Source organism: Leucoraja erinacea, chromosome 35 (genome assembly GCF_028641065.1).
Source record: "Leucoraja erinacea ecotype New England chromosome 35, Leri_hhj_1, whole genome shotgun sequence".
Lineage (NCBI taxonomy): Eukaryota > Metazoa > Chordata > Chondrichthyes > Rajiformes > Rajidae > Leucoraja > Leucoraja erinaceus.
Window position 1 is genome coordinate 13,110,004 of NC_073411.1, and position 26,959 is coordinate 13,136,962.

The 26,959-nt window shown below is 50.8% G+C and overlaps 1 protein-coding gene across 1 annotated transcript in view; it reads left to right on the forward strand.

Annotated features, from left to right (window-relative positions):
* The first annotated feature begins 13,065 nt into the window (after positions 1–13,065).
* Positions 13,066–26,959, forward strand: part of piwil2 (piwi-like RNA-mediated gene silencing 2) — a 31,878-nt gene continuing 17,984 nt past the window's right edge. Inside the window, exons 1-8 of the mRNA XM_055662353.1 lie at positions 13,066–13,192; positions 14,634–14,843; positions 17,418–17,528; positions 18,134–18,251; positions 20,565–20,689; positions 22,544–22,624; positions 25,496–25,609; positions 26,448–26,636. Coding sequence (XP_055518328.1) covers positions 14,722–14,843; positions 17,418–17,528; positions 18,134–18,251; positions 20,565–20,689; positions 22,544–22,624; positions 25,496–25,609; positions 26,448–26,636 — 860 coding nt within the window. The 5' untranslated portion in view covers positions 13,066–13,192; positions 14,634–14,721. The remainder of the gene's footprint in view (positions 13,193–14,633; positions 14,844–17,417; positions 17,529–18,133; positions 18,252–20,564; positions 20,690–22,543; positions 22,625–25,495; positions 25,610–26,447; positions 26,637–26,959) is intronic.

The following is a 26,959-nucleotide window of genomic DNA, read 5'->3' on the forward strand; positions in this document are numbered from 1 at the left end:
CCCCCCGCTTTCCGGGCCCCGCCCCAAACCGCCCCCGCCCCCGCCCCTCACCGTGCGCCCAACGTCAACCGTCATTGCGCCCCGCCCCGCCCTCACCGCGCACGCGCCAACGTCAACCGTCATTGCGTGCGCGTCAGCGCCCAGCCCCGCTCCGCCCTCACCGCGCACGCGCCAACGTCAACCGTCATTGCGTGCGCGTCAGCGCCCCGCCCCGCTCCGCCCTCACCGCGCACGCGCCAACGTCAACCGTCATTTCGTGCGCGTCAGCGCCCCGCCCGCCCACACCGTGCACGCGCCAACGTCAACCGTCATTGCGCCCGCCCCGCCCCGCCCTCACCGCGCACGCGCCAACAACACCCCTACCACCCCTCCCCGGCTGGACCCAAGACGCATGCGCGCACCCCTCGCCCTTCGGCCCAACTCACCAATGGTTCGAAGAAAGAGACAGACACACTCCCTTGTGGGTTAATAGCTGGTGTTCTGATTAACCTTAATCAAATCAATCATTCAAATTATGGGAAGGAACTGCAGATAGATAGACAAAAGGTGCAGGAAAAGGCCATTCAAGCAAGCACTGCCATTCAATGTGATCATGGCTGATCAAGTCAACTTTATGTCACATACACATATAAGATTACAGTGAAATGAAAGTGGCAATGCCTGCGGGATTATGCAAAACAATAGAACAGAATCAGTATTTACATAAACTGACACAACTGTTATTAGCAGGATAACAGTGATCATCCACAATCAGTACCCCGTTCCTGCCTTCTCCCCATATCCCCTGACTCCGCTATCTTCAAGAGCCCAATCTAGCTCTCTCTTGAAAGTATCCAGAGAACCGGCCTCCACCACTGAGGCAGATGATTTCCACAGACTCACAACTCTGTGTGAAAAAGTCTCCGTTCGAAGCAATTTGAGGGAGGACATTGTTGCTATTGAGGGAGTGCAGCGCAGGTTCACCAGTTTAATTCCCGGGATGGCAGGACTGACATATGATGAAAGAATGGGTCAACTGGGCTGGAATTTAGAAGGATGGGAGGGGTTCTTATAGAAACATAATTTTTTTTAATGGATTGGACAGGCTAGATGCAGGAAAAATGTTCCCCGATGTTGGAGTAATCCGGAACCAGGGGCCACAGTTTAACAATAAGGCCGTTTAAGACTGAGATGGGGGATAAACTTTTTCACCTAGAAAACTGTGAATCTGTGGACTTCTCTGCCACAGAAGGCAGTGGAGGCCAATTCACTGGATTCGTTCAAGAGAGAGTTAGATTTAAGTTCAAGAGAGTTTATTGTCATGTGTCCCTGATAGGACAATGAAATTCTTGCTTTGCTTTAGCACACCAGAACATAGTAGCTCTTGAGTCTAACGGAATCAAGGGATATAGGGGAAAAAAGCAGGAACGGGGTACTGATTGGGGATGATCAGCCATGATCATATTGAATGGCGGTGTTGGCTCGAAGGGCCGAGTGGCCTACTCCTGCACCTATTGCCTATGTTTCTATGTGTGCTGGTTCATACCGCAGACAGACACAAAATGCTGGAGAAAAAGTCGAGACCAAAGATCCGCTCTCTGATCCTTGGTCGAGACCCTTCTTCAGTCTTCGATGCACCACGTGCTGGGCGGGGCAGCGCTCCCACGTGACCAGGCGTGAATGACAGCAGCATTGACCAATAGTAGACTAGGCTGGGGAGGGGAGGGGGCTGGGGGCCGGGCTCTGGTGGGAGGGGCTAAGGGAGGGGCGGGGCTCTCTGGGGAGGGGCGGGGCTGGGGAAGGGGCTCAGGGGGAGGGGCAGGGGCAGGATTGTGGGGGAGGGGCGGGGCCTGGGGGGGGCGGGGCTAGGGGGCACCAGGGGAGGGGCGGGGCTGGAGGTGCCAGGGTAGGGGCGTGGCTGGGGGGGGGGCATCTGGGGAGGGGAGGGGCGGGGCTAAGGGAGGGGCGGGGGCTGGGGGTCACCAGGGGAGGGGCGGGGCTGGGGGGGGGCGCCACGGGAGGGGCGTGGCTAATGGAGGGGCGGGGATGGGGGTCACAGGGGAGGGGCGCCACGGGAGGGGCGTGGCTAACGGAGGGGCGGGGCTGGGGGTCACCAGGGGAGGGGCGGGGCTGGGGGGGGGGCGCCACGGGAGGGGCGTGGCTAATGGAGGGGCGGGGGCTGGGGGCGCAGATGAGGGGCGGGGCTGGGGGTCACCAGGGGAGGGGCGGGGCTGGGGGTCACCAGGGGAGGGGCGGGGCTGGGGGTCACCAGGGGAGGGGCGGGGCTGGGGGGGGGGGGGGGGCTGGGGGGTCACCAGGGGAGGGGCGGGGCTGGGGGGGGGGCGCGCCACGTTAGGGGCGTGGCTAAAGGGAGGGGCGGGGCTGGGGTCACCAGGGGAGGGGCGGGGCTGGGGGGCGCAGATGAGGGGCGGGGCTGGGGGGGGGGGCGCCACGTTAGGGGCGTGGCTAAGGGAGGGGCGGGGCTGGGGTCACCAGGGGAGGGGCGGGGCTGGGGGGGGGGCGCCACGTTAGGGGCGTGGCTAAGGGAGGGGCGGGGGGCTGGGGTCAACCAGGGGAGGGGCGGGGCTGGGGGGCGCAGATGAGGGGCGGGGCTGGGGGGGGGCGCCACGTTAGGGGCGTGGCTAAGGGAGGGGCGGGGCTGGGGTCACCAGGGGAGGGGCGGGGCTGGGGGGGGGGGCGTCACGTTAGGGGCGTGGCTAATGGAGGGGCGGGGCTGGGGGGGGGCGCCACGTTAGGGGCGTGGCTAATGGAGGGGCGGGGCTGGGGGCGCAGATGAGGGGCGGGGCTGGGGGGGGGCGCCACGTTAGGGGCGTGGCTAAGGGAGGGGCGGGGCTGGGGGTCACCCAGGGGAGGGGGCGGGGCTGGGGGGGGGCGCCACGGGAGGGGGCGTGGCTAATGGAGGGGCGGGGCTGGGGGCGCAGATGAGGGGGCGGGGCTGGGGGGGGGCGCCACGTTAGGGGGCGTGGCTAAGGGAGGGGCGGGGGGCTGGGGGGGGGCGCCACGGGAGGGGCGTGGCTAATGGAGGGGCGGGGCTGGGGCGCAGATGAGGGGGCGGGGCTGGGGGGGGCGCCACGTTAGGGGCGTGGCTAAGGGAGGGGCGGGGGCTGGGGGGGGGGGGGCGCCACGGGAGGGGCGTGGCTAATGGAGGGGCGGGGCTGGGGGGGGGGCACCAGGGGAGGGGCGGGGCTAAGGGAGGGGCGGGGGCTGGGGGTCACCAGGGGAGGGGCGGGGCTGGGGGGGGGCGCCACGTTAGGGGCGTGGCTAAGGGAGGGGCGGGGCTGGGGTCACCAGGGGGAGGGGCGGGGCTAAGGGAGGGGCGGGGCTGGGGGTCACCAGGGGAGGGGCGGGGCTGGGGGGGGCGCCACGTTAGGGGCGGGCTAAGGGAGGGGGCGGGGCTGGGGGTCACCAGGGGGGGGCGGGGCTAAGGGAGGGGCGGGGGCTGGGGGTCACCAGGGGAGGGGCGGGGCTAAGGGAGGGGCGGGGCTGGGGGTCACCAGGGGAGGGGCGGGGCTGGGGTCACCAGGGGAGGGGCGGGGTGGGGGGTCACCAGGGGAGGGGCGGGGCTGGGGGGGGCGCCACGTTAGGGGCGTGGCTAAGGGAGGGGCGGGGCTGGGGGTCACCAGGGGAGGGGCGGGGCTGGGGGGGCGGGGCTAAGGGAGGGGCGGGGCTGGGGGGGCACCAGGGGAGGGGCGGGGCTAAGGGAGGGGGCGGGGCTGGGGCGCAGATGAGGGGCGGGGAGGGGCGGGGGGGTCACCAGGGGAGGGGCGGTTGGCGCCCGGTTGCTGTGGAGCCTCGAGGCCGGGTTCCGGTGACTAGTCTGGACGGTACAGGTGGTGGTTGCAGCCTGGCCCAGGTGATGAATGAATGGATGGGGGAATGAAGGGACTGAGGGCCCTGATTCGGAGAGCCAATTAACTCGAGGAGGGGTTGGAGAGGTGGGGAGGCTAGAGATGGGGGGGAGGGGGGGTGGGGATGGAGGGAAGAGGGACTAATGGAGGTAGAGGTGGTAGGGAGGGGAGATAGAGGAGAGGGGGGGGGGTGAGAGGGGGGTTAGAGAGGGGAGGATAGAGAGAGGGGGGTAGAGAGGGGGGGTGAGTTGAGAGGGGGTAGAGAGGGGAGGATAGAGAGAGGGGGGTAGAGAGGGGAGGATAGAGAGGGGGGGGTAGAGAGGGGAGGATAGAGAGAGAGGGAGAGGATAGAGAGGGGGGTGAGAGAGGGGGGTAGAGAGGGAGGGTAAGGGGGAAAGAGAGAGAGAGGGGGGATAGAGAGGGGGAGGATAGAGAGGGGGGGGTAGAGAGGGGGGAGGATAGAGAGAGGGGGGGTAGGGAGGGGAGGATAGAGGGAGGGGGAGAAGAGAGGGGGGTAGAGAGGGGAGGATAGAGAGAGAGGGGGTAGAGAGGGGGAGGAGGAGAGAGAGAGTGGAATATTGAGTTGGGGGCTATGCGTGAGTGGTGGAATATTTATCGAATATAAAATCCAAAAATTAATAATATTTAAAAAAATAATCAAATTGATTCCACAGAGAACACAGAGAGAGAGTACAGAGGGGAGGTAGAGAGGAGAGAGGGGGAGAGAGAGAGGGGGAGGAGGAGAGAGGAGGGGTGAGAGGGGGGTAGAGAGGGGAGGGATAGAGGAGAGGGGGGTAGAGAGGGGAGGAGAGAGAGAGGGGAGAAGAGGGGGGAGGAGAGAGGGGGGAGAGAGAGAGAGAGGGGGAGAGAGAGAGAGGAGAGAGGGGGAGAGAGGGGGGAGGGGGGGGAGAGAGGAGAGGGAGAGAGAGGGGGAGAGAGAGGGGGAGAGAGAGGAGGGAGAGCTGAGAGGGGGGAGGAGAGAGAGGGGGGGTTGTATGGGGAAGAGGGGGGGGGGGGGGGGGGGAGGGGAAGAGGGGAGGAGAGAGAGGGGGGGGGAGAGGGGGAGAGAGAGAGGGAGGGAGAGGGAGAGGGAGGGAGAGGGAGAGAGAGGGAGGGGAGGGGAGGAGAGAGGGGGGAAGAGAGGGTAGAGAAAGGGGGGGTAGAGAGGGGGGGTAGAGAGAGGGGGGATAGAGGAAGAGAGGGGAGGAGGAGAGAGAGGGAGGAAAGGAGGAAAGGATAGGAGAGGGGGAGTAGAGAGGGGGAGGAGAGGGAGAGGGGGGAATAAGGAGAAGGGGGGGGGGAGAGTAGAGGGAGAGGGGGGAGGAGAGGGAAGAAGAAAGGGTAGGGGGAGAGAGAGGAGGAGGGGTAGAGAGAGGGGGGGGAGAGAGAGAGGGGGGTGAGGGGGAGAGAGAGAGGGGAGGGAGAGAGAGAGGGAGAGAGAAGGAAGGGGAGAGAGAGAGAGAAGGGGAGAGAGTGAGGGGGGAGGGGGAGAGAGAGGGGAGGAGAGGGAAGGAGAGATGATGAGAGAGAGGGGGGAGGAGAGACAGAGGGGGAGGGAGGAGGGAGATAAGGAATGGGGGGAGGAGAGAGGGGAGGAGGGAGAGAAGGAGGGAGATATAGAGGAGAAGGAGAGAGGAGAGAGGGAAGGAAGAGGAGAGAGGGGGGAGAGGGAGGGAGGGGGGGGAGAGGGAGAGAGAGAGAGAGAGGAGAGAGAGAGAGGAGAGAGGGGAGAGGGGGGATAGAGAGAGGGAGGAGGGGAGGAGAGGGGAGTAGAGAGAGTAGGAGGAGAGAGAGGAGGGAGGGAGAGGAGGGAGGAGAGGGGAGGATAAGAGGGGGGAGAGAGAGGGGAGGATAGAGAGGGGAGGGGGTAGAGAGGGGAGAGAAGAGAGAAGGAGAAGAGGAGGGGAGGGAGGATAGAAGAGGAGGATAGAGAGGGGGGGAAGAGAGGGAGGGATAGAGGGGGGGGGGAGAGAGGGGGGGGAGAGAGGGGGGGAGAGAGGGAGGGGGAGGGGGGAGAGAGGGAGAGGAGAGAGAGAGGAAGAGGATAGAGAGGGGGGGTAGAGAGGGGAGGATAGAGAGGGGGCGGTAGAGAGGGGAGGATAGAGAGAGGGGGGGTAGAAGAGAGGGTGGAGGATAGAGAGAGGGGAGGATAGAGAGAGAGGGGAGGTAGAGGGAGAGGGGAAGAGAGAGGGGGGGGGTAGAGGAGGGGGGAGGATAGAGAGGGGGGGGTAGAGAGGGGAGGATAGAGAGGGGGGGTAGAGAGCCTGTTGTAAAGTGCCCTCCATAATGTTTGGGAAAAAGACCCATTGTTTATTTATTTGCCTCTGTACCCCACAATTTGAGATTTGTAATAGAAAAACATCACGTGGTTGAAGTGCACATTGTCAGATTTTATTAAAGGGTGTTTTTATACATTTTGATTTCATTGTATAGAAATTACAGCTGTGTTTATACATAGTCCCCCCCCCCCCATTTCAGGGCACCATAACGTATGGCACACATGGTTTCACAGTCGTTTGGAATTGCTCGGGTGTGTTTCATTGCCTTCCTAATGCAAGTATAAGAGAGCTCTCAGCATCTAATCTTTCCTCCAGTCTTTCCATCAACTTTTATTGCTGTTTATCAACGCGAGGACCAAAGTTGTGCCAATGAAAGTCAAAGAAGCCATTATGAGACTGAGAAACAAGAATATAACTGTTAAAGACATCAGCCAAACCTTAGGCTTACCAAAATCAACTGTTTGGAACATAATTAGGAAGAAAGAGAGCACTGGTGTGCTTACTAATCACAAAGGGACTGGCAGGCCAAGGAAGACCTCCACAGCTGATGACAGAAGAATTCTGTCTATAATAAAGAAAAATCCCCAAACACCTGTCCGACTGATCAGAAACACTCTTCAGGAGACAGGTGTGGATTTGTCAATGACCACTGTCTGCTGAAGACATCATGAACAGAAATACAGAGGCTACACTGCAAGATGCAAACCACTGGTTAGCTGCAAAAATAGGATGTCCAGGTTACAGTTTGCCAAGAAGTACTTAAAAGAGCAACCCCAGTTCGGGAAAAAGGTCTTGTGGACGGATGAGATAAAGATTAACTTATATCAAAATTATGGCAAGAGCAAAGTATGGAGGAGAGAAGGAACTGCCCAAGATACAAAGCATACCACCTCATCTATGAAACACAGTGGCGGGGTGTTATGGCCAGGGCATGTATGGCTACTGAAGGTACTGGCTCACTTATCTTCATTGATGATACAACATGTGATGGTAGAAGCATCATGAATTCGGAAGCGTATAGACACAACCTATCTGCTCAAGCTCAAACAAATGCCTCAAAACTCATTGGCTGGTGGTTAATTCTACAGCAAGACAATGGTCCCAAACATCAACTGCTAAAGCAACAAAGGAGTTTTTCATAGATAAAAAATGGTCAATTCCCGAGTGGCCAAGTCAATCACATGATCTGAACCCAATTGAGCATGCCTTTTATATGCTGCAAGGAAAACAGAAGGTGATTAGCTCCCAAAACAAGCGTGAGCTAATGATGGCTGCAATACAGGCTTGGCAGAGCATCACCAGAGAAGACATTCAGCAACTGGTGATGTCCATGAATCGCAGACTTCAAGCAGACTTCAAGCATGGGAAGAATATGCAACAAAATACTAAACATGACTAGATAGCGGACTGCAGGAGTGGGGCGCCTTTGTGTATGGCTGCTCTGCCTGTAGTCTGTATTTTTTGCTGGAGGTCTTCTAATTCTTTTATGTGGGGGTGGGGTGGGGAAGGGGGAAACTGTATTTCGTAGTCCCTACCTGGTCGGAGATGCGGCTTTCCTCCGAGCCGCATTTTCGACCCTACCAATGGGACTGGAGCGGTGTTTCCTGCCGGGACCAGCCGGAACCTCAGCCTCGGTGGCGGCACGGCGCTGAGGCACCATCGCGGAGCGGGCGATGCCTTACCAGGGTCGCCGTGTGGTAAGCTCGGTCTCGGAGTTCTGAGACCGCCGACTCCAACATCGCGGGGCTGTCGTTGTGGAGCGTTCAGCTGCGGGCAGCGCTGACTTTGAACCCCGCGGAGCCTAGGATCTCTCGCTGAGATCGCCAGTGTCAGAGCTCCGACCAGCGCGGCCTGTGGACTTCGGGAGCCGCGGTCTCCGGGGAGGAAGTGGCCGTTCCAGACACTCCAAGCCACTGAAGAGTGTTCTCCCGAAGCCGGAACTCCATCATCCAGCCCCCGCTGCGGCGACTGCGGAGGCCTCAAATAGGTCCCGACCTCGGGTGAACATGAAGAGGACTGAAGTTTTTACTGCCTTCCCTCGCAGTGGAAAATGTTGATGCTTTCAACTCAATCAAAAACCTGTAATGGTACTATGAACTTATAATGTGGCCGTGGTGTTTTGCAGGTAGCTAGATGTCTGATCGGGGTCGATTCTCTTTCCGCGGCGGCCTGCCTCGTACAGCGATTGACCCACGATGTCCTGGCCGTCCACAACAGCCGCTGCCCGAACCTGCAGCAATGGGAGCTCGAGGGAGAACATACCTCAGTGGGAGATCTCTGCAGCCGGAGTCACTGGGAGATGAGCCACAGCAGCCTGCAACGTTTGCAACCTGTCCCAAACAGGCCTTCCAGGTACGCACATTATGTTTGGGGAAAGCTGGCAGGGGTGCACCATAGTGATGTGAACACTTTGGGGAATTATCCTGCAAATAGTTGTATTTGGCCCTCTTTGATTTGATGCACTGCATTTCAAAAACAAGATAGACACAAAAAGCTGGAGTAACTCAGCGGGACAGGCAGCATCTCGGAGACCATCTGAAGAAGGCTCGACCTGAAACCTTACCCATTCCTTCTGTCCAGAGACACTGCCTGTCCCGCTGAGTTAATCCAGATTTTTGTGTCTATCTTCGGTTTATATTGTGTCTTCGAATTTTTGTGTCTATCTTAGAAACATAGAAACATAGAAATTAGGTGCAGGAGTAGGCCATTCGGCCCTTCGAGCCTGCACCGCCATTCAATATGATCATGGCTGATCATCCAACTCGGTATCCCGTACCTGCCTTCTCTCCATACCCCCTGATCCCCTTAGCCACAAGGGCCACATCTAACTCCCTCTTAAATATAGCCAATGAACTGGCCTCAACTACCCTCTGTTGCAGAGAGTTCCAGAGATTCACCACTCTCTGTGTGAAAAAAGTTCTTCTCATCTCGGTTTTAAAGGATTTCCCCCTTATCCTTAAGCTGTGACCCTTTGTCCTGGACTTCCCTAACATCGGGAACAATCTTCCTGCATCTAGCCTGTCCAACCCCTTAAGAATTTTGTAAGTTTCTATAAGATCCCCTCTCGATCTCCTAAATTCTAGAGAGTATAAACCAAGTCTATCCAGTCTTTCTTCATAAGACAGTCCTGACATCCCAGGAATCAGTCTGGTGAACCGTCTCTGCACTCCCTCTATGGCAATAATGTCCTTCCTCAGATTTGGAGACCAAAACTGTACGCAATACTCCAGGTGTGGTCTCACCAAGACCCTGTACAACTGCAGTAGAACCTCCCTGCTCCTATACTCAAATCCTTTTTGCAATGAAAGCTAACATACCATTCGCTTTCTTTACTGCCTGCTGCACCTGCATGCCTACCTTCAATGACTGGTGTACCATGACACCCAGGTCTCGCTGCATCTCCCCCTTTCCCAATCGGCCACCATTTAGATAATAGTCTGCTTTCCCGTTTTTGAGACCAAAATGGATAACCTCACATTTATCTTCAGCATCTGCAGTTCCTTCCTACGCATTTAAGGGTGTTAAGGGCCTGTCCCTCTTGGCGATTTTTTTTTTGGCGACTACCGGCGTCATATCAGTGTCGCCAAAAGATTTTGAACATTTCAAAATCCAGCAGCGACAAAATAAATGTTGCGACACTTGAAAAAACACCGCACGTCAATATGTCCTCACCGCCGCAAATTTTTCAGTGACCTGATACGTCAGTCAACGATGTCGGCAGTCGCCAAGGAAAATCGCCGTGGGACAGGCCCTTTAGCTTGTATAACCCGTTAAAGGAAGTATATTCATAGAATTATTACCAGAACTGTGCTCTCCTGGTTATTGCATACAAGTAAAATGTGCAAGAACTCTTTCAAGATAATGCCAGAACGCTCAATTAAAAAAAAATTAAAAATCTAGACGTGCAATTGAATCACCAAAGCATACTAGCAACTTGGAAGTTTTCGACCATCTCTACTTCAATGCCGTCTATGTATGGTGTATACAAAGGATTGTGTACTAGAAACATAGAAACATAGAAATTAGGTGCAGGAGTAGGCCATTCGGCCCTTCGAGCCTGCACCGCCATTTAATATGATCATGGCTGATCATCCAACTCAGTATCCCGTACCTGCCTTCTCTCCATACCCTCTGATCCCCTTGGCCACCAGGGCCACATCTAACTCACTTTTAAATATAGCCAATGAACTGGCCTCAACTACCCTCTGTGGCAGAGAGTTCCAGAGATTCACCACTCTCTGTGTGAAAAAAGTTCTCCTCGTCTCGGTTTTTAAAGGATTTCCCCCTTATCCTTAAGCTGTGTCCCCTTGTCCTGGACTTCCCCAACATCGGGAACAATCTTCCTGCATCTAGCATGTCCAACCCCTTAAGAATTTTGTAAGTTTCTATAAGATCCCCTCTCAATCTCCTAAATTCTACTGCTTCACTTCCTTAAAGTGCCTGTCCCACATATGTAATTTTTTTTGGTGACTGCCGGTACCCGCCATAGGTGGTGGAAAGTTTTCAACATGTTGAAAATCCAGCGGCGACCAGAGAAAGGTACGACTCTTTGGGTGACTACTCACGACCATACAGGCGTCACGTGTCGACATGTCACTGGGTGACACCTGTATGATCGTGAGTAGTCGCCCAAAGAGTCGTACCTTTCTCTGATTGCCGCTAGATTTTCATCATGTTGAACATTTTCGGCCACCTGCTGCGACCATGACGGGAAGTCGCCGAAAAAATCGCGTATGTGGGACAGGCCCTTAAGTCTATCGCTATCTTTTAAATATCTTTGTAATGTTATGGTACTATATCTCACTTGTCCTCTTGCATGGAGTTCCTTCGAGTGTCCTGACCTGAATTTAATTTTCCAACCGATTGGAGTAACTGTTGCGACATAATGAAATGATGGGGTTCAATTCTGCCTCTCCTTGTTTTAGTTTGTGTGAAGTACGCTGCGGTCTGTGATGTGGTGTAGGATGCCTCAGCTGCTGGAAGGCGCAGCAGAAATTACTGTGGTTAAGAAGGAACTGCAGATGCTGGAAAATCGAAGGTAGACATAAATGCTGGAGAAACTCAGCGGGTGCAGCAGCATCTAGCAGTCGTTCCAGGTGCGATGGAGGTTCACCTGCATCTCCTCCAACCTCATCTATTGCATCTGCTGCTCTAGATGCCCCCCCCCCCCCCCCCCTCCCCACCCTCCATCAGTCTGAAGAAGGGTTGCCTATTTCCTTCGCTCCATAGATGCTGCTGCACCCGCTGAGTTTCTCCAGCACTTTTGTCTACCTTCGATTTTTCCAGCATCTACAGCAGAAATTACTGTCTCCCTAGCTCTGCCTGTTTTTTTTTCCAGTCACTGGGTCGTTCAGGCGAACTGCTCCGCAGTTTGACCTCCTTACCGCAGTTTGGGGCTTATGGTCGAGGAGATCACCTCGGCAACAAAACCCGTGCTCCAGTCCCAGGTAAGGACCAGCGGCAAATACTGGGTCTACCTTCCAGTTGTTGGTGAAGTGTCCAAACCTTCCATTGTAAACTCTTCACTCCGCTAATAATCAATGAATGTCGCACCTTCACTGGAGTTGGTGTCTCCACGCAGAAACAGACCATCCAGCCCAACTACACTCTGCTGTTGTTTCTGCTGCCGGGTAGCATCTTCCCACCAATCCTTGCAACCAAGACTAGACCGACCGAGCTGTTGAAAGATTCCTGCTTGCATGCTGAAAAAGCATCCAAGGACTTGATTCTTGGTATTAAATGGGTTATTGGTGCATGCAAAGGCAAAGAGTATATGTTGCGTGGAGAGGTTCCAGTGCAAAGTGAATGTGGTCAAATAGGGAAGCATTCAGGGCCTGTCTCACTTAAGTGATTTTTTTCGGCGACTTGTCATCAAGCATCATCAAGGACCCACACCATCCTGGCCACACCCTCATCTCCCCACTACCTTCAGGTAGAAGGTACAGGAGCCTGAAGACTGCAACGTCCAGGTTCAGGAATAGCTACGTCCCCACAGCCATCAGGCTATTAAACTCAACTCAAACAAAACTCTGAACATTAATAGCCCATTGGTACACAAAAATGCTGGAGAAACTCAGCGGGTGCAGCAGCATCTATGGAGCGAAGGAAATGGGTGACGTTTCGGGCCGAAACCCTTCTTCAGACTGATGGGGGGTGGGGGGGAGAAGGAAGGGAAAAGGGAGGAGGAGGAGCCCGAGGGCGGGGGGATGGGAGGAGACAGCTCGAGGGGTAAGGAAGGGGAGGAGACAGCAAGGGCTAGCAAAATTGGGAGAATTCAATATTCATGCCAACCGGATGCAAGCAACCCAGGCGGAATATGAGGTGCTGTTCCTCCAATTTCCGGTGTTGCTCACTCTGGCAAAGGAGGGCAATAGCCCATTATCTGTTTATTTGCACTTTATCAGTTTATGTGTGTATATATTTATACAATGGTATATGGACACACTGACCTGTTCTGTATTCGTGCCTACTATATTCTGTTGTGCTGAAGCAAAGCAAGAATGCCATAGTCCTATCTGGGACGCATGACAATAAACTCTCTTGAATCTTGAATCTTGACTTGCCGGCACCCGTCATAGTCGTAGCAGGTTGCTGAAAAATTTCAACATGTTTTGCGAATCCAGCAGCGACCAGAAAAAGGTACGACTCTTTGGGCGACTACTCACGACCATACAGGCGTCACCCCGCGTATCGCGGGGTGACGCCTGTATGGTTGTGAGTAGTCGCCCAAAGAGTCGTACCTTTTTCTTAGTCTCCGCTGGATTTTCAACATGTTGAAAATTTTCTGCAACCTGCTGCGGAGCGAATAGTAGTCTACACAGTTGCTTTAGCCTTGGTTAAAATTGGAGGTTAAATGTTCCACCCAGCAGTCCTATGTGGTTCCCTGTGCAGTAAAGCAACTTCACTGACTTTTAATTCCTTTTTCCGCCCCCTCACAGGCAGAGGGATCTTGGGAAGAGGAATATCCAGCGAAACGTTAGGAGGATTTAAACATGAGAAGGAGCTGGCAGCCGGGGACGCCTTTCCACCGAGAGCAATACCACAGTGGAGCTATGGGCAAAGCGGGTAAGGAAATGACAGGGCAGTTGTGTGGTCAACTATCTGCTGACAATGAGTATCTGTACTTCCACTGTTAGGAACTGCACTTCGTCAGCAGCTCCTGTCACACCAATCCGACTGTCACACTGCTTTTTGCATTGGGAAGCGAGGTTGCAGAGCGGATCAGCGAGGTGTGATTTTCCCCTTGTGGTTTTCATTGGTGTGGGGGGAAAGTCATCCCACAAAGAAGTGTGACGTCTTAGTGTAGCAAAGATCTAAAGGTGCTGAACATTTTGATAAGTAAACCACAGGCATAGTGAGGCAGAGGGCTGCCCTGCTGCCTCTCGGCTCCACCAAGCAGAATTCAATCATCTTCTTCAGAGCTGCCTGTGTGGGGTTGGCAGGTTCTTTCTGTTGCTGCACGGATTCCCATGGGTGCTCCAGTCAGTGGCGGACTGGCCAGGGTGTCAGCTTGCCCGATGGCAAGTGGTCCCCTGATGAAGTGATAGCAAGTGATGGCATTGTAGTTGTGGATGGGCCCCCTTTGTCTCCTGGCAACCAATATTTTTAGACCCAGTTCGCCACTGGCTCCAGTCTCTTACCATGTTCTAAATGGTGTGGCTTGCTAGGTTAGTTGGCCGCTGTATGTAATCTCCGGGGCATGTGAAAGGGCATTATTTATAGAAAAATGCGTTGGGGAGCGCGACTGCTCTGCGGGATTGGATTGATGGTCCAAATAGTTGCCTACGTCAGAAGAAAATACAAGTTGAATAGCAAAGTACACGACTTAATAGTGTGCACTTACAAGAATATGGAGGATTAAAAAAGGACACAAAGTGCTGGAGTAACTCAGCGGGTCAAGCAGCAACTCTGGAGAACATGAATATTAAATATACTCTTGATACTCTCTCTCTCTCTTGATACTCTAAGTGACATCTCGGGTTGGGACACTTCTTCGAACTGAGTCTGAAGAAGGGTTCCAACCTTAAGCATCTCTTAATCCATGTTCTTTCAAGATGCTACCTGACCCGAGTTACTCCAGTATATTTTTGTAAACATGTATCTGCAGTTCATTGTGCCACAATATGGAAGATCAGGCCAGGCTATAAACTATTTGGCAATGTGAAGTTCTGTATCCTGAAGATAGACACAAAAAGCTGGAGTAACTCAGTGGGACAGGCAGCATCTCTGGAGAGGAGGAATGGGTGGCGTTGATCCGAAACCCATTTCTTCTCTTCAGAGATGCTGCCTGTCCCGCTGAGTTACTCCAGCTTTTTGTGTCTATCGTTGGTCTAAACCAGCATCTGCAGTTCCTTCTTACACGATTCTGTATCCAGGTTTCCTTCGCTTCATAAATGCTGCCGCACCCGCTGAGTTTCTCCAGCAATTTTGTCTACATTCTGTATCCAGTCCTGACTGGGATGATTTTATTTTAATGTGTACTATTCACCCACATTGTCCTCTCCAGTTCTCCCAGTTGCAGAGGCCGAGGCAGGGTTCCCGAGCCATCTCTGTGCAGCGATGATGAGCTGGCAGCTTGCCTGCAGGGCTTGGACATGGGGCGAGGCTCGCTGGGGAAGAGCAGACTCCTTCCCCCCTCAGCTGTGCTCGCAGCAGGGGACCAGCGGTTCTCTCCTGCTCCGGATGTTGCAGCAGCCAAGGGAATGGAAAGCTATGGGTGAGTTGCTGGAACCAAGCATACGGTGCGTGCGGTTCACCCTGTGGTTGGCTGAGGTGGGGGTGGAGGGGTGCATATTGCTTGTGGGATGAATAAGCCATAGTTGATGACTCCTGGAGTTCCCGAAGTCAGTCCCTAACCAGAGACCACGAGCTTCATGATGTTAAAGTCCGCAGCTCCCGCAGGTTGGAGCACCAAAGGCCGACCCCTGGCAAAGGGATCGCCTGCTCCGGGATTTTAAAGTCCGGTTTTGGAGCTCCAGAAGTCCCAAGCGAGAGGCCGCAGTGCAGACGGAGATATGACATGGAAAATGTTGCATCTCTGTTGAGGAAAGAGAGAAGAAAAGTTTCCCTGCCACTCCCCACCCCCCCCCCCCAACACATAATACAGAACTAAAGATAAACTAAAACATACATTTTACAACAAACTAAAAACACAAAGAAGGAGAAAGATGAAGGCAGACCGTTGACGAGGCAGCCATCGTGCGGTATTTACTCGAATGAATGAACTGTTTCATAAAGAGTTTGGCTTTCAGCCTCCGGATTTAAAGAAATGAGCTTTAAAATAATTAGAAACTATTGCTCTGAAGTATCATGTCTCTCTTCCCTTGCTTACTTTCTGTTTCTTGAAGCAGCTCTTGTTTTAGATTTTACCCCTGGGGACTCGCACTGTTCTTAATATACCTGAAGAAGGGTCGCGACCCAAAACATTCCCTGCACATGTCCTCCAGAGATGTTCTACTGTCCTCCTGATTAATTTTACTTTTTGTACGCCCCATTGTCACCTTCCACTCATCCAACAATGAACCATTGTACATTTCCTTCATCATTGCCTGCTGTGATCTGTTCTTCTCGCACCTTGCATGTTCTTTGTATCCTTCTATATCTTGTTTCCCCTCTCGGCCTGAAGAAGGGTCTCGACCCCGAAACGTCACCATTCCTTCTCTCCAGAGATGCTGCCTGTCCCGCTGAGTTACTCTAGCAATTTGTGTCTATCCGACAGAGATGCTGCCTGACCCGCTGAGTTACTGCAGCACTTAACGTATTTATTTTAATATGAGTGTGCTGGGTTTCCTTCCTGCCTGCTGGTGGCAGTATGTGCTGTTACAGAAGGTGTGTGTTTGCAGTTATTGTAGCTGTGAATGAACTGAAACCCAAGCTGGTATGAATATTAATTTCTCTAACTTCAGGTATTGTAGCCCTTGCATCCTCTCTCTCTCCCCGTTCCTTCCCCACCCTAGTCTTCATACTAGTTTTACTCTTATCCTGTTGAGTTCCTCTGTCTGTATACTCATTGTCGCCCATCCCACAGTCAACACTGGTCTATATTTCCTGAAGAAGGGTTTCGGCCCGAAACGTTGCCTATTTCCTTCGCTCCATAGATGCTGCCGCACCTGCTGAGTTTCGCCAGCACTTTTGTCTACCTTCGATTTTCCAGCATCTGCAGTTCCCTCTTAAACACTTCCTGGACTATTGTTGTTTTTTGCATGTCTTCCATTCATTTCTCCAAAGCACCATCTATTTCTCTTGTACTCCTTTCCCCTGACTCTCAATGTGCAGAAGGTTCTCGAGCCGAATCATCACCTATTCCTTTTCTCCAGAGATGCTGCCTGTCCAGCTGAGTTACTCCAGCCTTTTGCGTTTGCCTTCAGTTTAAACCAGCATCTGCAGTTCCTCTCTCCATGTACCCAGTGCAGCTTAATCGGCGAGCAGTGTCTGGTCTCTGTAATTTCAAGGCAGCCATAAATCATACATTGTACCTCCTGAATACTTGACGCATGACCCAGAAATGGTCCAAGCCAGTGTTTATGCTTCACAGAAGCCTCTTCACCCCTCCTGATTTCATGCCCCATTTTCCCTCTCACATTTGGCTTCCCTTAATTTCATCTCTTTTGCCTCAACCACTCCCTGTGGGAACCAGTTCTGCATTGAAACATCTATCTAGAGAGAGAGAGAGAGAGAGAGAGAGAGAGGTTCCTCTTGAATTCCCTTTTAGATTTATCAGTGACCTATATTATACTTTAATTCCCTTGTTATGGAAACGTGTATCTTTCAAATAAATGGTGGCATGGTGGCGCAGCGGTAGAGTTGCTGCTTTGCAGTGCTTACAGCGCCAGAGACCCAGGTTCAATCCCGACTACAGGTGCTTGTCTGTATGTCCTTCCCGTAACCCGCGTGGGTTTCCTTCCACATTCCGAAGACGTAAGGGTTTGTGGGTTAATTGGCTCGGTATAAATGTAAGTTGTCGCTCGTGTGTGTAGAATAGTATTAATATACGGGGATCGATGGTTGTGCAAACTCGGTGGGTCGAAGGGCCTGTTTCTGCGCTGTGTCTCCAGAATGTTTGTGTGCTGACTTGCTGTACTTTTGGTTACTGGGTATAAGAGGTTATTAGTCACAGGTCAAGTTGACGGGGAGTGGCTGTGACATATTAATCCCTGAAGGGTCTCGACAATATTAATCCCTGAAGAAGGGTCTCGACCCGAAACGTCACCCATTGCTTCTGTCCAGAGATGTTGCCCGTTCTGCTGAATCTTGTGTCTACCATATTAATCCCTTGTGTGTTCTTATTTAGGGAGCCCGTTATGACAAGGGGGTCATCTGGAACGGCCATACCTCTGGCAGTAAACCATGTCAAGATATACTGCAGAAATGAAGCTGTATATCAATACCATGTCACCTTCAGGTGCGTGACACTGAGCAATACGTGCATTGGAGCGAGTGTCTGGAAACGTTTTGTTTTATTTCTTACACAGAGCCTTTTTGGCCGTGGCATTTGTGTTTGTGGGTCAGTTATATTAATAAGCCTCGCTGTCACGAGAGGCTGTGAATTATGGGGAGGAGGCGTGTAGCCTGCAGCTACCATTCGAGATGGAAAGCAATAAAAAATAATAATAAGCCAAGGGGAAAAAAAAGAAATTTGCAGATATGGTGAGAGTGCACAACTGGCTGGCATGGCACTGAACGTCTTGACCTGCAATTTTCTGCAATATAAATTAACCCTTTGTTCAATATGTGCCACTTGCCAGCTATACTTTAAGTGTGTGCATGTGTGGTTCTGAGTGCTGGGTTTGCGTTAAAACGTTTAGACAAAATTGCGAATCGCTTTCTAATTGTTCGGCACGGTTAAATAAATGAAACTGAAACTTAAAGTTCCAGTTTGTGACCACGTTTGCCCACATTCTTGACTTATTCAGTGCTTTCTGTGGCTGAGAAGGCACATTAGTCACGCCAATTATGTTTTGACGTAACATCTTTGTACACCTTGACAAACCCTGCCGTTTGATTCAGCCCTGATGTAGAATGTCGGAATATACGCTTTGGAATGTTGAAGGAGCAGCAGGCGGTGACAGGGCGAGCCACCGCGTTTGATGGAGCCATACTCTACCTGCCTGTGAAACTACCAGAGGTATACCACAGTTCACATTTTCATAAGTTCATGACATAGGAGCAGAATTAGGCCATTCGGCCCATCGAGTCCACTCCACCATTCAATCATGACCAATCTCTCTTCCCCCCTCAACCCCATCTTCCCGCCTTCTCCCCATAATCTTTGACACCCCTACTAACCAAGAACCTGTCAATCCGCTTTAAAAATACCCAGAGGTAGACAAAAGCTCTGGAGAAACTCAGCGGGTGTGGCAGCATCTATGGAGCGAAGGAAATGGGCAACGTTTCGGGCCAAAACCCTTCTTCGGACCCTTTAAAAATACCCGATGACTTGGCTTCCACAGCTGTCTGTGGCAATGAATTCCACAGATTTACTGCCCCTCATTTACAATCAACGTACTGTGCCATGTGTATGTACTCGTATTTAATTCCTCCACTTAGAGTGGTGCATGTGGTAACAAAGCTCCTTTATCTTAGCTTAGAGCTCCAACATAGAAACAGGCCCTTCGGCCTGCCGAGTCCACGTTGACCATTGATCACCCGTTTACACTAGTCTGTGTCATCCCTACACACTAGGGGCAATTTCCAGCAGCCAGTTAACCTCAAACCCGCACGTCTTTGGCATGTGGGAGGAAACCAGAGCACCCGGAGGAAACCCATGCCGTCACAGGCATAACATGCAAACTCCACCCAGTCAGCACCCGAGGCCAGGATTGAACCAGGGCGGTGGCACTGTGAGGCAGCAGAAGTACTAGCTGTGCCGCTCTGAGTGATCCTGAGTTTGAGCATGAAGTACAGAGCCACACCCCTACAGGCAGAATGTATTCACCGTAAGATTCCAGCATCTGCAATTCCTTCTCTTACTTACAAAATACATATTGGCTGTGAAGTGTGATGGGATGCCCTTTCTTTCCCCCTCAAAATGTCCCCAGACTTTCACAACTTATGAGAATGGGTTCATGAAAGACTGATCTTCAAGGGAATATCTCCAATTTTATCAGTGTGGTTTGGATCAATTTCCTCCAGCATTATTTAAATCATCTGATTCAGTTTTCATTTGGAAATTGGAAAGAATGTATTCTCAAAGCAGACTGCCCTTTTTCATCTTTCCTTTCTACCATGCTTAAATTCCTTTGCGTCAAAAATGTCACGCTGACTGTAACTGAAGAGTGGTTTATTAATTTGGTTTAGTTTAAAGATACAGTGCGGAAACAGGCCCAAGTCTGAACCAACCAGTGATTCCCCACATATTAACACTATCCTACACACTCACACACTCACACACTCACACACTCACACACTCACACACTCACACACACACACACACACACAACAATTTACACTTGTACCAAGCCAATAAACTTGCCAACCTGTACGTCTTTGGAGTGTGGGAGGAAACCGCAGACCTCTGAGAAAACACACGTGGTCACGGGGAGAATGTACAAACTCTGTAGTTGGGATTGAACCCGGATCTCTGGCGCTGCAAGATCTGTAAGGCAGCAACTCTACCGCTGCACCACCGTGCTGCCCCACAACTTGGTTATGTAGATAATTGTTGAGTTCATTATGTTTTTGCATCAACTACCATGTTTGCATTCTGTCAAATTAAGGGATCAGGACATATTTAAAACTGAGGGAGACAATTTCATTTGCGTATCCAATTCTAAGCATTAAGTCAGAAGTCTACAATATTATTTGCATATGGCATGCCGTGGATTTAAAGAAACACCCATTGTAAATTAATTTAATTTCTTTCTGGAATATTAAATAACGATTATATCTTTGTTGCCTTGTTAATTATGGAGACTGGCACGACCGTGCAGATCGGGGCTGTATGGAACTGTCTCCATGTTTGGCAATGATGCCAGTAACATAAAAACATAGACAATAGGTGCAGGAGTAGGCCATTCGGCCCTTCGAGCCTGCACCGCCATTCAGTATGATCATGGCTGATAATCCAACTCGGTATCCTGTACCTGCCTTCTCTCCATACCCCCTGATCCCTTTAGCCACAAGGGCCACATCTAACTCCCTCTTAAACATAGCCAATGAACTGGCCTCAACCACCCTCTGTGGCAGCGAATTCCACAGATTCACCACTCTCTGTGTGAATTTTTTTTTTTGTCTCGGTCCTAAAAGACTACCCCCTTATCCTTAAACTGTGACCCCCTTGTTCTGGACAAGAAGTGGAGACTTGGGGAGCCACTTAGTTTGGGCTGTTCCCATAGGTGACCCCTGGCCTCTGTTCCACTTTCCATTGATGCTGCCTGACTGGCTGAGTATTTCCAGCCATTTATCGTCATTTGAGGTCTTTGTTTTTTTCTCATCCTAGGTAATCCATCTCAAAGCAGAAAGAAGAACAGATGGTGCGGAGGTGGACATTAAAATCCAAATGACCAAGATCCTGCAGCCAAATTCTAATCTCTGCATTCCCTACTACAATGTGATATTCAGAAGGTAATGTGGCATCATCATCTCTTTATTTGTATGAAGGAACTGCAGATGCTGTGTTCTGCACGGACTAGAATGGCCGAGATGGCCTGTTTCCGTGCTGTAATTGTTATATGGTTATATGCACAAAATGCTGGAGTAACTCAGCGGGACAGGCAGCATCACTGAAGAAAAGGAATAGGTGACGTTTCAGGTCTGGACTCTTCATCAGACTGAGAGCAGGGAGGGGGAATGGTCTGATGAAGGGTCTCAACCTGAAACCACCCATTCCTTTTCTCCAGAGATGCTGCCTGCCCTGCTGAGTTATAATCCTCAGCTTTCTGCAACTTAACTTTTTATCTGTTTTTAAAAAAAAAAGTCACTGGAAACACTCAGCAGGACGGGCAGCATCTGTGGCAAGAGAAATGTAACTAACTAGTATTCAATCTGAATCATGACTGACTATTTCCAACTATTTCTGTTGCTTACAGATTTCAAGCACTTGCATTACTTTGATTTAAAATATATATATATATATTTCTCCTTTGTTGTTTAATCAGTAAATCAGCGATCTGCTTAAAATAAAACTTGGATATGAATACTGCTGTCATTAAAACTTAGAAACATAGAAAATAGGTGCAGGAGTAGGCCATTCGGCCCTTCGAGCCTGCACCGCCATTCGATATGATCATGGCTGATCATCCAACTCAGTATCCCATCCCTGCCTTCTCTCCATACCCTCTGATCCCTTTAGCCACAAGGGCCACATCTAACTCCCTCTTAAATATAGCCAATGAACTGGCCTCAGCTACCTTCTGTGGCAGAGAATTCCACAGATTCACCACTCTCTGTGTAAAAAATGATTTTCTCATCTCGGTCCTAAAAGACTTCCCTCTTATCCTTAAACTGTGACCCCTAGTTCTGGACTTCCCCAACATCGGGAATAATCTTCCTGCATCTAGCCTGTCCAACCCCTTAAGAATTTTGTAAGTTTCTATAAGATCCCCCCTCAATCTTGTAAGTTCCAGCGTGTACAAACTGCGTTGTATAATTTATTTTTAAACCAGGTTGGAGGGGAAGATGATTTGAATAATAATTGTTGGGTTTTGAGGCTGTTTTCCCTAAAGACCAGAGGCAACTGGTTTGGCAATTAAATGTGTGATGTGTTGAAGTCTAATTGTACAATTAACTGAACCTGTGCTATGAAGAGTAACCCTGCAACAGGATCACAAAGTCTCTATCACCATGGCCGAACTGGCCTCTGGTCTTGATTTTTAACATTCTCATCTAGATGCCAAACCATATGCTGAGGGAATGGAACGGCTGGGCTTGGATACTCTGGAATTTAGAAGGATGAGAGGGACTCTTATTGAAACATATAAGGGTTTGGACAAGCTAAAGACAGGAAACATGTTCCCGATGGTTCAGGGGAGTCCAGAACCAGGGGCCACAGTTTAAGAATAAGGGGTAAACCATTTAGAATGTAGATGAGGAAACACTTTTTTCAGTTGTGAGTCTGTGGAATTCTCTACCCCAGAGGCCGATTCTCTGGATACTTTCAAGAGAGTTAGATAGGGCTATTAAACATAACAGAGTCAGGGGATATGAGGAGAAGGCAGGAACGGGGTACTGTTTGTGGGTGATCAGCCATGATCACATTGAATGGCGGTGCTGGCTCGAAGGGCCGACCGGAAACATCTCCCATTCCTTTGCTCCAGAGATGGTGCCTGTCCCGCTGAGTTACTCCAGCATTTTGTGACTCGTACCAGTATTGTTTCCATGGTGTCTGGTGAGTAATGTGGCTTGGCTTTTGCTCACTAAATGCGGGGGCAATCGGAGAATCGTTTATCATATGCACTGCTTTTCTTTTCATGCACACAGAGTGATGAGAATTCTGGAATTAAAGTTAATTGGAAGAAATTTCTACGACCCAACAAACGCTAATGTTCTCCCTCAGTACAGGTGAGTGTTGTTGATGAGTCCTGGGGGACTCTGGGAGCGAGGATTCTACTCTGGTTCAGCGGGGTATTATTGTCTTAGCTGAGAGATGACTTTCGGTGTATGGACAAAATGCTGCAGTAACTCAGCGGGAATGGCAGCATCGCTGGAGAGAAGGAATGGGCGACACTTTGGGTCGAGACCCTTCTTCAGACTAATGTCAGGACTGTGGGCGGGACAAAGATAAAATGTAGTCGGAGACAGTAAAGGGCCTGTCCCACTGTACGAGGTAATTCAAGAGTTCTCCCGAGTTTTCCCCTGATTCGAACTCGGAGAATGTCCGTAGTGGGTCCGTAGAAGTTTGTGGATGTCTCGTTGCGGGAACTAGGCACTCGGAAATCCGGTAAACTCGTGACATTTTTTCAACACTGTGAAAAATGGCCACGAGTAAAGAAATTCTCGTGACGGAATTTTTAAAAACTTTTTTCTCGTACAAGCCGCTACGAGACATCCACGAACTCCTACGGACCCGCTACGGGCATTCTCCAAGTTCGAATCAGGGGATGACTCGGGAGAACTCGTAAATTACCTCGTACAGTGGGACAGGCCCTTAAGACCTGTGGGAGAACTGGGAAGGGGGAGCGGATGGAGAGAGAGGGAAAGCAAGGGCTATTTGGAAAAGTCAATGTTCATACCGATGGGGTGTAAACTACCCAAGCGAAATATGAGGTGCTGTTCCTCCAAGTTGCGCTGGGCCTCACTCTGGCCACGTGATCCAGGACCTTTTTATTTTTAAGGCAGTGTTGTGCAGCAGAGGCAGGTTGGGTGAATCTTGAGCATCAAGCCCATCCTCTGCACTGCCCCAGTGCATGAAGGTGAGCACTGTAGCTCAACTACTGGGGTTGGGATGACCTTGGCTCTCCACTCTAGTTATGCTAGGCGTTCACCGCATGCAAGGGTGATGAGGAACAGGTTGTACTGGCCCTAAAACTCCCTGCTCTATCCAACAATATAACGGCTGATCAATCTTGGCCCTGGATCAACTACACACCTCTGCCTGACACCCATCACCCTTGATTCCGTTTTAGACCAGAGATTGTCTCAGCCTTGTAGACCAAACAAAGACAGGACAGCTCGGATCCCTGGTGTAGAGAATTTCAAAGATTCACACTCTTAATATAGACTTCTTCCCCGTCTCTTACTATTTAGATCATAAGTGATAGGAATTAGGCCATTCAGCCCATCAAGTCTACTCTGCCATTCAATCATGGCTGATCTATCACTCCCTCCGAACCTCATTCTCCTGCCTTCTCCCCGTAACCTCTGACACGTGTACCATTGATCCAATGTCCTCAACCCCTCCACTGGGAAATTATGCAGGTCCTCTTGGAAAATGTCTACCTTCCGAAATCTACCTTCCCTCCTGAACCTGGTGGTGTGGTGACTTCAGGCTTCTGTCGCTCCGATCCGATTGCAGTAGCGAGAACAGGGCATGATTCTTGATAAGTAACGGCTGAAAAGTCACCACAGGTGGACAGGGATATGGAGTTGAGCTTGTGGTCGGACCTTATTGAACGGTGATGGGACTGAGGGATGACCCCAGCTCCTAATAATGGACGTCTGAAACCTGAACGTCTCAGAGCTGGCAGATAGAACATAGAACAGGACACCACCAGAACAGGCCCTTCGGCTCGTCATGTCTGTGCTGAACATGATGCCATGACCAATTCTTATTCATCTACACATGATCCATATCCCTCCATTCCCTGCATATCCATATGCCTATCTAAAAGCCTCTTCAATGCCACTGTTGTCCCTGCCTCCTCCACACCACCTCTGGTAGTGTTCCAGGCACTCACCACCCTCTGGGTGGGAGCTATTATCAGGCAACCGAATCATCCTACCACAACCAGAGAGCAGTGCCAAACTACCATCAACCTCCTTGATGTCCCTCGGACTATCCATGACCAGACTTTGCTGGCTTCACCTTGCACTAAACCTTATTTCCATATTGTGTATCTATACACTGTAAATGGATCAATTGTAATCATGTAGATAGAAATGCTGGAGAAACTCAGCGGGTGAGGCAGCATCTATGGAATGAAGGAATAGGTGATGTTTCGGGTCGAGACCCTTCATGTATTGTAATCATGTATTATCTTTCCGCTGACTGGTTAGCACGCAACAAAAAAGCTTTTCACTGTATCATAGTTGTCACACTTGACAATAAACTAAACTGAAACTGGTTTTAGAAAGAGAAAAGATTGAAAAGACTAGGCTTTTATTCACTGGAGTTTAGAAGAATGAGGGGGGGATCTTATAGAAACATATAAAATTATAAAAGGACTGGACAAGCTAGATGAAGGAAAAATGTTCCCAATGTTGGGCGAGTCCAGAACCAGGGGCCACAGTCTTCGAATAAAGGGGAGGCCATTTAAGACTGAGGTGAGAAAAAAACTTTTTCTCCCAGAGAGTTGTGAATTTATGGCATTCCCTGCCACAGAGGGCAGTGGAGGCCAAATCACTGGATGGATTTAAGAGAGAGTTAGATAGAGCTCTAGGGGCTAGTGGAATCAAGGGATATGGGGAGAAGGCAGGCATGGGTTATTGATTGGGGACGATCAGCCATGATCACAATGAATGGTGGTGCTGGCTCGAAGGGCCGAATGGCCTCCTCCTGCACCTATTTTGTATGTTTCTAAAACTTGCCCAGCACAGGTCCTTTAAACTTTGCCTTTCTCACCATAAAGCTACGTATGTCCTCTAGTATTTGATATATTGCCATCCTGTGGAAAAAAGGTTCTGCCTCGACTCTATCAATGACACGAGAGCCTTGACTTGGAATAATTTACAGGTTTTCCTTCTTCCTAAGGAGCAGTTTTTGTTGTTGTGCAGGCTACAGATATGGCCTGGCTATTCTGCCAGCATCCGTAGGACAGAGGCAGGATTGATGTTACAGGTCGATCTATCCCATAAAGTAATCCGCAATGACTCTGTCATTGACATGATGTAAGTATCTGTTTGTTCTGAATTTGTACCCATTTGTTGTTGTTTGAGATGTCTTTGTTGTTTGGTTTATTCTCTCTTCATCTATTACTGAAGGGATTTTGTTCGGCGACTGCTGGCACTGGTCAGGTCGCTGATAATTTTCAACCAGGAAGGAACTGCATGTGCTGGTTTAAAGCGAAGATAGACACAAAAAGCTGGAGTATCTCAGCGGGGCAGGCAGCATCTCTGGAGAAAAGGGATAGGTGATGTTTCGGGTCTGAAGAAGGGTCTCGAGTAGAAACGTCACCTATTCCTTTTCTCCAGCGATGCTACCTGGCCCGTTACAGAGAAAGGTTGAATAAGTTAGGTCTTTATTCTCTGGAGCGCAGAAGGTTAAGGGGGGACCTGATAGAGGTCTTTAAAATGATGAGAGGGATAGACAGAGTTGATGTGGACAAGCTTTTTCCCTTTGAGAATAGGGAAGATTCAAACAAGAGGACATGACTTCAGAATTAAGGGACAGAAGTTTAGGGGTAATATGAGGGGGAACTTCTTTACGCAGAGAGTGGTGGCGGTGTGGAATGAGCTCCCAGTGGAAGTGGTGGAGGCAGGTTCATTGGTATCATTTAAAAATAAATTGGATAGGCATATGGATGAGAAGGGAATGGAGGGTTATGGTATGAGTGCAGGCAGGTGGGACTAAGGGGAAAAAAAAATTTGTTCGGCACGGACTTGTAGGGCCGAGATGGCCTGTTTCCGTGCTGTAATTGTTATATGAGTTCCTCCAGCTTTTTGTGTCTCTCTTCGACCACCCGGTTCGTCCGACTGTTCGGTGAGTGCCCATTGTGTTCCCCTGCAGGCAAGCTTTGTACCAGAAGAGCAGTGAGAACTTCCAGGATGACTGCATGAAGGAGCTGGTGGGCAGCATCATCATGACCAAGTATAACAACTGCACCTATCGCATTGACGACATCGACTGGCACAAGGCTCCGACCAGCTCCTTCCGCATGGCGGACGGGAGCGACATCACCTTCTGTGAATATTACAGGTCAGAATTATTGTCTAAACTTGATGCACACAATTTGGGATGTGGTTCTGGGGAAGTACGAACACAATCATTGTAATGTGTATGTAGAGGGGAAAACAAAACTGACTGGAGTACAGCCTTCACTTGGTCAAAGTTGTGATGGAGTCCATTGTAACATGAATGCTCTGCTGACTGGTTTCCATGCTAATGGTCTGTACTGCTTCTTTGGATTTCCTGCGCTTTCAGTTTAACTCCAGGTACCTCTGAAACACAAAACATTAAATAATGACACAGCCTGAAAGCGGGTGAAGCAACCGAATGCAGAGATACAATGTGGAACCAAG